Raw genomic sequence first — 13,765 nt, 5'->3', positions numbered from 1 at the left:
GCGTCTGCCAGCCTACCTCGAGACTCTGCCTCTCCCGAATTGCAACAGTTTGCTCATCATGAAGCATGTCTTCAAGTCCGAGAGTTCATATCTTCCTTGATTTATACCTGTAATCCTTGCACAAGATGACATATAAACCGTGTTAATCTTCTCTGTATCGTTTCAAATTTTTTGAACGTTCCAAATTTCACGAAAGTTATTTAACTTTGTACCACGTAAGGGTGGAACAATTAGGGAGGGGGCAACACATTTTTCGACAGTCTACTTTCTTAAAATATTATACATTCTTTCATTTTTCTTCCCTTCGCTAATTTTCAGCAGCAGTTCATATATACACTCAGACTCGTAACATGTTGCCTGGTTGGAAAGGCAGAGCCGTTGGACCGCGATTGACAAGATAAGAAAGTGGACTATCTCTAATAGGAATTACCTTGGCTATTGAAGATTAAGGAGGAGTTCCTTCTCAAGATAATCTGTAACCGACTCACGAAACTTCGTGATTATAATCAAAATCGTTCATATTAAAAATCACTTTCTAAAGAGTATCTCCGCTAAAAAAAAAAAAAATTCATAAAATATGAGATCTTTTAGTCATCAAACCATATAAAAACATATGGACAAATAAAGTAAAAGAACTATGAAGAGTCTATCTATTTGCTATTGTTGGTTGACTAAATGATCTTTTTTTTAATTTTTTTTTTTAATTTTTGCAGAGATAATCTTTACAGAATGATTTATAATATGAGCGGTTTCAATTATAAATACAAAATTTTGTAAATTGGTCACAATGTATCTTGAGGAGGAACTCCACCTCAATCTTAAGGAGCCAAGCCTTTCTCTATCTGGTATCCAGTGATATAATTGGACCTATTTGAAATAACTGGCTTTTTTTCACAACTTATTTTACTATTGATCACTTTGTGGCAAATAATTGGAAATAATATACATTTGGTACAAATACAGTTTGAAATTTTAACAATTCGACAAATGTTTTATCTTTATTTAATAAATAATTTCAAGAATATAAGTCAAACCTAGTAGCGTGTATTTATAACTGAGCCAGGCATTAAAGTGATTGGTTTTATTTGATGAGTCAATGATTCATTGTAACTTCATATTGAGGTCAAATTAAGCATACCCTAAGTCCTTGAAACCTAGCCTCCAATAGGTGGGTAACAAATCACGTTGAAGTGAATGACATAAAGATTATACTTGGTATATTAGCATCTGTACATATGCTATGTATGTGGTTGTTAAAATTTTGAAAATAAAATTTATAAAAGAGAAAATCTAAATGTTTTGGTAGCTAAAGCTTTTTGGTGACGACTTTTAAACAATGTTTGGTCGCTGAAGAGGTTGTTCATATTTTTAACAATTGTTTTTAGGTAACTATTTCATCACTAAGAGTTTATTTTATTTAGGAGAAAAACATGGAAGAGAGAGGGAGGTGGGAGAAAAGATTGGGACAACTGATATGGTTACTTGGGTCTGAGGGAAAGAAAAAAACAGTAAAATTATTTTGTGTTCAGTTTCATTTAGGTTATTTTTCTTTAGCTTAGTTGATGGGGATAGAATTGTTGGTTCACCTTCTTGCAATTAACAAAGAGAATTCTATTAAATAGTGGAGATAAGTAGCAAATCTCGTTTTACCATAGTGGCAGAAAGCATCAACGTCTATTCACTATGATGTGGATATGATCTCCTCCCTCATAACAACGAACAAGATACTCGACAACACTATCGTTTGTAAAAAATAATAATAAAGATAAGTAGAGTGGAATGACAGTTGTAGGAAAAATAAATAAATAAATAAAGGACGGTAATTACCAAAAAAAAAAAAAAAAAGGTTAAGCACCTTGGAAAGTTGAGTCACCTTTTGTTCCCTTCGGCTTTAATTGGGTGTTCATGACTTTGTTTACATCTTGTCTGCAACTCTAAGCCTCTAAGTAATCGCTCTCTATCGTCTGGATCAAGGCAAGAACATGTTTATAGTTGACTTTTTATTTTCTTAGTTGGTTTTTTCCATTTGAATTTTGTCTTGAAGTCTGATGATCGTGTTTGGTTGGCCAATTTTGATGGATATCAAACCATCTTCAACCCTTAGAGTAAAATCTAAAAAATTTAGCCCAAAAATTTTTAAGTTTTAACTCAAAAACAGTTTTTCCGTTCTAACCCTTCTGGCCTATAATTTTTGTGATATCCCGTCCCAAATTCATAAAAACGTATGTGTGAATTGATCATTTTACCCCTAGTTTGTTCGTTTACGTTTAGTGTTGTGTGGTGTGGTGTTGTAGGACCACACACACACTCATACACCCTGTCTCACTCTCCCGTGTTTTCCTCTTCCTTTGTCCCTTCTCTGTCTCTTCTCTCTCCCTCCCCGAGTCCTCCATTCTTTCCTCTTCTTCCTTCAACGCACGGACAAGCACCAAAACCCCTCAAACCATCACCCATCGAGGAAACTAAGGACACCATCGAACTCGTGAAGCTCGTACGAGTGCAACCATACCATTTTCAGGTAAGAAATCATTCGTTTTCACGTCGATTCGACATTGGCCGATTCGAGCACTATTCATGCAAACTTAATCTAGCTTGTTTTTGGGATTTTTAAGCTTGTAGATGTGTTGGTGAGGTCCCAAGGAGCTTGGGAGTGCATCGTTGGACGGAATTGGACGTCGGGACCACGAACTGTAAGTTTGGCCGATTTTTCATATTTTTGGAAAGTTTGATCCCGTTGTTTTTAGGCCCTAAAACTTGTCCAACGTGGTAGATTATGATTAGGGCTTCATTTTGGTATAAAGTACGTGAAAAATAGATGAAAAACGAAGGAGAATAGTGAGTTTAAAGTTTTTCCAGTTTTCCGGTGACCGGAGTCCGGCGAGGGTAGGCCGGAGAAGAAACAGGAATATTCCGTTAAGTTTAACGGAATATTCCTAACGGCAGTAACGGTACCCGGTTAAGTTTAACGGAATATTCCAGAATTTTAACGGAATATTCCTGACGGCGTCAATTGACACCGTCAGTGTGCATGGCACGTGGCCGCGCGTGGGGGCGCGTGCGGCGGAGGAAAATTATTCTAAAAATATGATTGTGATCCTGAGGTTGTGTAGAGCACGTTGGTATATTCAATTGTCCATTTTGAGCAATATATGAGAAGTTATTACGAGAAGTTGGTTATGTGCTTTTAAATTAACGTTTTTGTAGTTGTTTCGCGTATAGGTGATACGTATCCCGATGATGAGCGTGGTCACTCGAGGCAGGGGGGCTACGACCCTTCCACATACCAGTGAGTGGGCTTTTGGTTTTCCGTATATACCTATATACATTTATATTCCCAGAAATTAAATAAAAAAGGTTATTTGTTTTATGCCATGCATCATATGAATGTCGTTTACGCATCATCGCATGTATTAGTAGTGGCATACATACATATATGCGTATTGGGTGCTGTGAAAGCACAGGTAAGTGCCAGGTAAATGTTATTCATATTTACATTCAGCAGTAGTTTGAGATGCTTAGAGAGCTCATAACCTGCACCCCCGGTGTTAGTGCTCCCGCCCTGAGCAGGGCACAGTCCTTCACGTGATGTTCACCTCCCGCACCTCATGCTCAGCTTGGATCCAAGCTAGGTGCACAGGCCTGTCGTACAGACCACATTAGGTGGTTCCGACTTGTAGGTGACCCGCGATTATTCGCACAGCCTTCACGTGATCGTAGCACTAGAGCGTATGTATACGTTACACCCAGTCCTGTCGTACAGACCACTATAGGTGGTTCCGACTCGTGGTCAGGTTCAGTTGTTGAGTTTGAGATTGGAGCTCTATATGCAGCCGTACAGGTCACGTTAGGTGACTCCGGCTGCCAGATGTTATGCTATTGATGTGATTGATACCTGAGCACTTGCATATTTATTAAGAGGCTTTGACATGGCATATTCTTGAGCGTGATTGGTATACCCTTGAGCATGTTTGGAATACTTATACATACATATATATGTTTATTTTCTGGGAAGTATACAGGTTTTACGGCGAGGGGTTAGAATGTATTTTGTTTAATGGTTTTCAAAGAGCTTTGTTTTTGCCCACTCACGCCTTTGTTTTTGCGCCCCTCCAGGTTCTAGTTGCTTAGCAGTTTCGGTGGTTTTCCCAGAGGGCGTCCCGGCATTTCTGACAGATACTCACCATTGTAGGGTCACCTTCGGGTGTACTATTGTCGTATCATTTTCTTTGGATTGTTGTAGACCTTATGCTCTGAACTCAGCGTTTCACTTACCCTAGCACTTGTCTTAGTACTTTGTATGCTAGTTTTTAATTATTCGTACTTTTATATTACCTTCTTTAGCTTCCGCATGTGCACATGGCTACGTCACCTTCACGTGACGGCCAGCACGCCCTGATCTCGGTCGGGGTGTGTCAATTTTAATCCCATATTATAAAAGAATGAATTTAGACTTTTTTTTCCCTTAAAATTAACTTTTAAAAAAAAAATTATGTAGACTATCCTATCCTAAAAATATTTAAATTTCGATAAATATGGAAAAATCACTAAATCGATACATGAAACTTGTGAAACACTATGGAAGAATATGAAAATCTTGATACAAATGTATAAACACAAAATACATGAAACACACAAGAGACACATAACACATATGAAGCACATATAAAACACATGATAGGAAGAAAAATTTGGAAATGGGAAGAAATGGCAGAAAGAACAATTGGAAGAATTGTAGGAGAAAAATGAGTTTTATGTGGATGTTTGAACAAATACATAGGTATTTATAGAGTTTTTGGGCGAATTTTGAGTTAAATAATTTTTTTAATTATTTTAGATGGATTTAAATTTCGGCCATTAGGTCTTTTTTTTTTTTACCTTAAGATTTAATTATATTCGATTTAGCCGTTGGATTCAATAAATATATAAATACAAAACTAAAAAAAAAAAATTTGAATATAGAACGACTCAGTTGATTTAAGTCGTTCGATCAAAAAAGTAGCTGTTACCTGTTGATGCAAGTGGTCGACATGCCCAAGTGGATAAGGCCATGTTGTTGCTTGCCCTTGACGCGTCGCTCGCATGCGCATGTCTGACCTTTGCATCTGGCATTCAGGCACCCATTTCCACTCTCACTGGTGGGCCCCACACGTTTCTTTGGGCTATTTCTTGGCCTAAATCTAGCAATTTTTCCGGTTTTAGCTTCTAACTTCAAATTAGAACTAGGGTTGGAATGGAATGGGGGAGGGGGAATAGAAGGGAAATTATAGGTTTTACTCCAAGGGTTGGAGTTCGTCTTAATAACCAGAGACCTGCTCAAGTGGAGGCACGTGATTGGAGAAGCCAATTCCAGCTAGATTTACGACGCAGAGTTCTTAACAAGCTATAAGTATTGTTTCAAGTAGATACATAAACAAAATTGGTTACAAACTTTTAATCCAAAATTTACGGAAATACAATACAAGGGGTTCCAAATCTTGTTATATATAATGTTTATTGTCTTTTTCGTGTCCCGGTTTCGATTTTTATTAGTAGCTTGTGATTAGTTACGTTTGTTCATGTTTCCCTATATGTTTCATCACGTGAGACAATTTATTCACTAATTTATAGCCCATTTGGAAGTCCATTTAATATGGCTGAAAACGTTTTAAGTGAAAATATTTGGAAGCAATCCTTATTAAATATGCAAGTAAATTCTTAAAAAGCACTTAAAGCATATAATTAGTGTTTCTTGCATAAAGCAATTCAAGTGTTTTTGGAATGCAAAAATATTTTTTCTAAAAGCTCTTTCAGTCATTTCAAAAGCATCTCGAAATGGGTCCTGAACTTTAGTTTGTTAATCATGGACAATAACTTATTGAATATATATTACACACAAAGAGTTGAAACGTTTAAGAGGCTCATTCCGTCCGAGGGCGAGGAGCCATTTACTTGAACTCGAGAGGATTGCCGGAGGGCTTGAGGAAAAGATATATGTTGCTGCCTCAAGCCAGGTACTTCAAGAATTCAAGGACTTCAAATCTCCTTTGTCTTTGCATTGCAATATTACATATGCCTAGATCTTTATTTTTCAACTTTATTTATAGGCTTTTTAGCCAAAATAGTCACGAGATTGTCATAACTTCTCACTGTGGTCCTTGAGATTTAAAATTGATAGAAGTGATCTCGGAGATTGTCCACCTTCAATTATTTTGATCATTTTGTGAAAAGTTTACGTTAAATTGAAGAAACCACCATTTCAAGTAAAAGGGTTCATTTGACAAAAATACCCTCAATTTGACGGAAATTTTTCACGGAATGATCAAAATGATTGATTTAGACAATCTCATGGACCACTTTAACCAGAAAGTTGTATCGTGGATAGCTTTATAATCAAAATTGTGTGTGAATCTCTCTGTTTTTTTTTTCATTTTTTCTTTCAGCCGGATTATCTATGGAAAATTTCTCTCAAAATGCTCACCATGGAGATGAAGTCTCAGACCGCACCACCCCCCCTCCAACCTGAAACGCCATCGCGTCTTTGCTTGACTTTTGTAGGTACCCATTTATAAAAAATGGTCCCCTAGCAAATGCAATTGTGCATGAAATAAAATAAAAAATAAAAATAAACCTTGAGATTTCAGAGTTCAGAAGCTCAAATGATGCATATATAGTAGCAAGAAACATCTGTTTGTAATATGCATAAATATTAATTAATAGAGTAGTGTTTTTCACACACCTATTTTTACCTCACACACTCCTCTCAATTTTCTGTCTTCAAATCAAATGAATTGAATACGATAATTAACAAGAATGTGTGGAAGGCAAAAATAAATGCCTCGAGCACTTTCCAATTAATATTCTTGACTAGCAGTGCTGGCTTCTCGATTGAGTTTGAGGGCGAGCAATTTGTGCAATTTGATTACTTTGTTTCTTGTTCGGGCTTAGAAAATGGAATTAGACACATGGGATTGGTAATTATGTTACAAGAGGCTAATCACAGTGTTTAAATCATGTCCCACACTTTAGGACAGACAAAGTGCAATTGAATTCTTAGTCAATGAAAAAGAGTGTTGACAAAACAATGCATTGTTCTTTAAGGTACTTGCTTGGGTTCAATAATTAAAAGGCTTATTTTTAGCTAGATTTTTAAAATTTGATTTTGATCGCTTGTTATTATATGTAATTCAAAAGTGAACTCCCTATTTCTGAAACTCAAAATTCTCTACTTTGACTTGTCTCTCTCTTCTCCGTGAAACTCAAAAGTTGTCCCTTCCTAAAACATGTGCGCTACACACCACGAAATAAAACTATGCCACACGTACCAATTAATTTAATTATAAATCTTCATTATACCTTAATCTTCAACAATAAAAAATACTAAGATGAAAAGAAGAAATTAAGAATTAAATTTTTTTTGGTTCCTGTGCTTGAGTTACAGAGATAGAAAAAAATTTGATTAGCTTGAAGCACCAAATCAAACCCATGTAACGGAATTTACAAATTAAGACTATGAAACAAATTTTGAGTTTAATATAGTACAATGACAACTTTTAAATTTCAGAGGAAAAAATCAGATCAAAGTCAAGTTGCAAGAGACAACAAGTAAAACGAATTTTGAGTTTCATAAGTAGCGACGTTTGAGTTACAAGGAGGAAAGTATGATTAAAATCGAGTTCCAGAAAACGTAGCTAAAATAAAAACACCACATTTCTAACCAACCAAACAAATAGAGAAGCCAATTCTCAATGTACAAATTACAATCGTATAATTCGACATTTTTCTTGCTATCATCATAATATATCATCATAATATACAGGTGAGACATCAGAAAATGAAAACTTGATAAATCCCACCCACCTCTAAACTCTTATCATCCTCCTCAGTTTTCCCACCAAAATATTACTTTTCGAATTAAAATTATAAAAGGAAAAAGAAAAGACTAAGAAAAAAAAAAGGATAAAAGCTGACCACTGGGAAAACCCAAACATCCTATCTTCTTTCAACTTCAGATGGTCACTCAAGCAGGTATTCCAAAATTTTCTGGGCAGCATTTCATATATACACTCAAAACATGCCCGATATCAGATACCCAGTTTACACGTGACCCTCGGAAGATGTATCGTCGCCTCTCGCATGTATTTCTGCCAAAACAAATGATACCTAATTCCAATTTGTCTGTGTTTGTTGAGCCTGGTGATAAGGAGCGGACTGGGGTCCTATCGTTTCAGCAGCTCCCGCCACAGCTGGAGACTGTTGTTGCAGAAATGTCGGAGAAACAATAGTTTGCCCTGGTGGATACATCCCAGGCATGCCACCGTGACCAGCCTGCATAGGTGAGAAGGTGAAACGCGGCCCCTGAGTAAGGTTGTACATGGAACTCATCTGCAAGCCGGATATATCTTGTCCTGGAGCAGGTATCCACACAGATGAGCCTTCTGTCTGCACACACATTACCGAAAGGAACTGTATTAGTCAGAGAACCCAAAGGTACACTTTATAAGAAAAATAAGACGGAAAATAAGTAATATGACGGTCAGTCTAATATATTTCATAAAGATGACACCCCACACAGATTCAAGCTTTCTTGTCCTGCAAGGAAATTAAAAACTTCAATTATATGGAATCAAAGACCAACCAGCTGTCCAGTTGTGTAGATATGATTTTCCTTCGGTTGAGATGCTCCATGATCTTCATTACCAACAGAGCTTCCAGATGTAACTGTTGGACCCGGAACATAACCACCAGCGGTGGTGATAAATGGACCACCAGATTGAAAACTGTATTGTGTTGGATTTCCAGCATTGGCACCAGGCTTGAGATGCGGAAGAGAATACTTAACCCCGGAAGCAGCCGCCCCTGGTGGTGGCAGTGGTAGAAAAACATTCCCAGTAGAAGGCTGTGGAGGAAAGCCGCCGTTGTGACTTAAGAACTGCTGCATATGTGGCATATAATATGGAGAGAGATAGTGACCGTATGGGTAGAAATTTGGGGGATAAGTCTGCCTGTACATAGGAATGGACTGCTGAGAGACAGCTGCCGAGCTTGGCAGGGGTGGAGTTGAGTTCGGGCTAGGCACAGCAGCAGGATTGTCACCCTACAATATGAATTACACAGATCAGAACATACAATGACAACAAAAGAAACTTTCTCCAGAAAGCTACACTTCAAGTACAAATTTACTCTTAGTAATTGAAGGACTTACAACAAAGCTTGGAAGGCGGGCTGTTTCATGAGCCGGATTATCATGCCCTTCGACTTGTAAAAGTTGGCTCCCTAGCATAGGGGGAAAGAAACCCAGACTATAAGTCGGGGTATTTAAAGCTGTTGGGTTCTGGTGACCTTCTGGTGGCAACTGCAAGTCCTGTTTCGGCAGTTCAAGTTTTGAGTTTGTACTTGAAGATACATTATCCAGAGGTGGTAAGTTTTCAAGAGCGTCAGCTAAACTTTCAGAATAATCTCCTTGAACAGAAGTGGATACAAGATTATTGCTGCATAAAATAAAATAAAAAGCGAGATAAGTAAAAATTTCTTAAGAAAATAATTCCACAGTTTAGAAAGGGTCCTGTTATAGATAAATATAAATACTTTATGCTATGGAAGATAAACTGTGATTAAAATATTTGGATAAAACTTTCAAACTTATGTTCTCTTATCACCAAGCAGAAGAGAAAAGCACATAAATCATACATCAAACAAGCCAAAACAGATATAGGCATAAGCAAAAATCACCAACCTAGGAGACGGTTCTTTAGCAGTTTCATCAGTATCCTGGGAAGACTCAACTGCACCCATAGAGAAATTATCGCCACCAGTACCCTTAACAGAGTCTACTCTCACTCCAAAAGGAGCATCGATACTTCCAAAGGTCAATACATTTTTCAAAGCTTCAGGCACTTGGATATGATTTGGGAAAGTAACATGTTTTGCAACTGAGGCTCTCAAGTCACGAGGCAAGTGAGAAGTAGCTTCAACGGCATTTGTTGCAACCTCCGGTGCGACCACTGTTTAAGAAACATAAGTGAAAAACTTACTTAAAAAAGCAATGAAAGATACTTAAGCACAAACAAGGATACCAACAACAGATACTAAACACAATGAGCATTGCATAAATGTGACAGCACATACTGAGCACACACACAAGGATAGCAATAACAAAGACAAAATAATTGCTGATAAAGAAATTACAGATGCAGCACATGCAAGGATACAAATTATGATTGACTAACAAAATTGAGGGGAAAAGAAGGAAAATCAAGTCTGAAGAACTTTCCTTACAGTCTAAGGTAAATTGATGCAATAAATACAGTGGGGCAGAAAACCAATCTAGAGTTTTCGGGGACTTATGCAAGCATTGCCAGGGAGTACATGATGAATTAAATCACTTTCAATGCATGCACAATACGTGAAAGCATGAAGATAAAAAGCAACTCTTAGTCTGTAACATATCAAAATACCTTTGGCAGGAACATTAGGCTTTAACTGTGACAGTTTATCACTATTGGAAGGCATCTGGGCCAAGGAGCCATCATGCTTAATATCTCCATAGTTTTCAGCCACCTTGCAATCATTTGAAGTTTTTCCGTTTTGCATAGAATTAACAGATCTTGGGGCCGTTTTTTCACTTTTGGACAACTCTAAACCAATAGCATTACCAGAACCTTTTTGGATTCCCTGAGTATGATTTGACAGAGCAGGATCAGACGCAGAGGAAGGAACGGTTGAAGCAGGGGCAGATGTAGCAGAAACTGGGTTCTGGTTAGGCATTGACACAGACTTCTCATCATCCAGTGAGCCAAAGGTAGGTGTAGATGCCACAACAGCAGGAGGAGGTGCTGCAGCCCCTGACACTTTTACAACTATAGCTGAAAATCCTTCATGAACATTGTTGTCAACATCCGTAGGGGATTTGGGGGAACCACCATGAGTAGAATTTCCATTTGGCAGGTTTTTTAGCCCATTTGGTGAGCCAGTTGAAGCTCTATAGATAGAGATGTATATCATAATTAAAAGGAAAAATAAGACCTAATATTCTTCTTATGCATGCAGTAGGGTTAGGTCTAGGACACAAAACAATTCTTCAAAGATTCAAAAAGCATTCAAAAGATTGGCAAAAGCTTACTTTGGGCCTGGAGCTGGAGCAGTATTTTTTGTTTTCTGAACTGGCTTAACAGGAGAGGGCATGGGACCTCTATCTGCAAAGTGATTGGCCCCATTTTCCCTCCGAGCAGAATAATTCCTCCCACCACCAGCATCTGAAATTTAATTCATAAAACAAGGTAATAAATACCAATAAAAGCAACTTCACATCAAGATAATGAAGAAATCCATACCAACAACAATACCATCACAAAATCTAGAACTAGCAAGATATTACACAGAAAATATATATGTATGTATTTAACAGATCGAAAGTTTACCAGAAGAGAAGTTAGAAGAATAATTCCCTTGGCCACCACCCCTAGACACTCGCCTCTGTGTGCCTGGTGGCATTCTAGAATCTTCAGATGCTCTGTCTTTTGAATTCTGTAACAGTAACAGCTCTTCATTATAAACTAGCCTAGCTAGCTTCACATAGTACATGTGCGCACAAATGAAAAGACAATAGAAACATATTAACTACTACTATACTAAAACAGCATTGATAAATAAGGATGCATTACTGGATGTATTTATCCTTATAGACGAACACAAGATATTTACCTCCTTTCTCCGATCTTTTCTGCTTTTGACCTCATGAAAGGTATCTGCCAACAGAAACAATATGTTCATTAGTTTCAGGAGTTGAGTAACTTTTGTTAGGTGCTTCGTGCATGAAGCATGAGTGTTATGCATGACAACTTCTACAAAACAATGATGAGGAAGGACACAAGTAGAGATGGACAAGGTAATCCATAGGCAGTAAGACAACTAAAGGAAGAATCCAACTCAGGCAATATGCAGTAAGACAACTAAAGGAGCAATCCACCTCAGACATGTAGATATCAAGTCAAATTCCCTAAGGATATATGTGGCCCAAGTTAATCGTGAATTCCAAATATTTCAATTGCTTCAAACAAAATGCAAGAATAATTTACATGCAAACTAGGAATCTTCTGCAGTAACATGTCACCATAAATAATTTAAGGAAACACATGTATTAACAAAGTAACCCAATTTACTACCACAGATATGAGTCCACCAATAAGAATGTCCCATCAAAACCAAGGTGCATTATGTGACAAATAATACCATATCTTACTCGAAAACCTATACTTCACAGAACTACTTTGCAAGATTAAGTACAAAAGAAACCAACTAATGAATTCAACCCTGTGATAACCAGAATTTGGAAGCGCACGCGTTCATGCAGATAAGCGAAAAAAAAGCACAACAGCATTATTAGCATAGTCTTAATGGTCAATGCAAAAACAAAGACATTACAAAAAGTTATCTTGCACTTTGACAACAATTTTCTTGTCAGTGTATGCTTTCAAATCTTAGTGAACCGTGAAAAATAAAATCCGCGAAGAAAATAACATGCTGAAAATGATTCTCATTAACTTTTACCAATTTTTGTAAGGGGGGAAAGCTAAATTTCACGTTTTTACATTTCTAGGGTCAGAATTTCATATCTTTCAGTGCAAAAACTAGCATAAAAAAACACAAACTTTAAACACACTCCTTCCCCGACCCAGTCCGCAGCAGCCAAAGAGAACCACAACAAGAAAAACAACAACGAAGCTTCTTTTCAACTACTCAAACACTTTTCCACTTCATAAATTTGAAGTAAAGGTTTTCAATTTTCTTATCGTATCTTCAATTTTATTTATTTTTTGTATCTTCGATTTTCTCCGAAAACAGAGATGAACCCATTAAAGAAAAATCAAAACCCAGAAAAACCCATTGATCACAAGGCAAAAACAAAACAAACCCAATAAAACTATGCGCCAAAAACACAGAACCCAGAAACCCATCGACCTAAAACTTAATGCAAAACACAAAACCCATGCAGAAAAATAGCCCCTTTTTATTACCTAAATACAAGAGCTTTTGAGCGGTCTCGTTGGGATCCATAGAGCACTCCCTGAGCACGGCGTAGATTTCATCGTCGCCGTGCTGCTTCCCGGTCATATCTCTGATGTTCTGGATCGTGAGCTTTACATTGTCCGTGATTGAAACCCTAGTCTCCCCACCGCCGCTCATGGTCTGGTTTGCAGACAGAGATAGAGAGAGAGAGAGAGAGAGAGAGTGTTTCTTGTGTTTGTTTTGGTGTTTTGGGAGAGACTTTGGGTGAGAGAGAGAGGCAGCTCAAATAATAAATAGGTGGGGTTTTTTATTTTATTTTTTATAACAAAGGTTGGTATTTACGATATGGGTTTTTATCATAATAATAGTAATAGGATGATTCAAATTTACGTTTTTTGTATAATTAAACGAAAATACTAATAGCTCGTAATATTAAATGATGAAAAAGTTTCTAATATTGAAAATAAATAAAAAATTATATTGGTGTGCGGAAGGAATTGAGAAATTTATTTGGACATGGAGAACCTTGGGAGACACAGATTTTGGATTTGTGTGTTGTTTGCTGGGGAATTGAAAGGAAATGGGCAAAAAGGGTAAGAACAAAGAGAGAGAAAGTGACAGGAAAAAGTGTGATTGGATGAGAGAGAGAGATGTCTGTGTCTTTACTTTGTGACTAAGGATTGAGATGTAATTGGGATTTTAGGGGAGGTCCAAAAGGGATCGTGAGGAAAACAGACCACGTTTGATGTGGGAGAATTAGGGTTACCCTACTAAATTATAT

General features: G+C 37.3%; 1 protein-coding gene across 1 annotated transcript; it reads right to left on the bottom strand.

Annotated features, from left to right (window-relative positions):
• Nucleotides 1–7,686: 7,686 nt before the first annotated feature.
• LOC137742330 (GBF-interacting protein 1) lies at nt 7,687–13,463 on the bottom strand. The gene is made up of 9 exons (XM_068482171.2): nt 12,993–13,463; nt 11,680–11,723; nt 11,397–11,502; nt 11,099–11,231; nt 10,434–10,957; nt 9,713–9,980; nt 9,182–9,467; nt 8,615–9,073; nt 7,687–8,418 (listed from the first exon to the last, which is right to left on the bottom strand). The coding sequence occupies exons 1-9, from the start codon at nt 13,159–13,161 to the stop codon at nt 8,140–8,142; spliced, it is 2,268 nt and encodes a 755-aa protein (XP_068338272.2). The 5' UTR covers nt 13,162–13,463; the 3' UTR covers nt 7,687–8,139.
• Nucleotides 13,464–13,765: the final 302 nt, after the last annotated feature.

Source organism: Pyrus communis, chromosome 11 (assembly GCF_041283825.1).
Source record: "Pyrus communis isolate YQ-2024b chromosome 11, ASM4128382v1, whole genome shotgun sequence".
NCBI lineage: Eukaryota > Viridiplantae > Streptophyta > Magnoliopsida > Rosales > Rosaceae > Pyrus > Pyrus communis.
The sequence above is the reverse complement of the archived record's forward strand: the minus strand, read 5'-3'. Positions and strand labels throughout refer to the sequence as shown.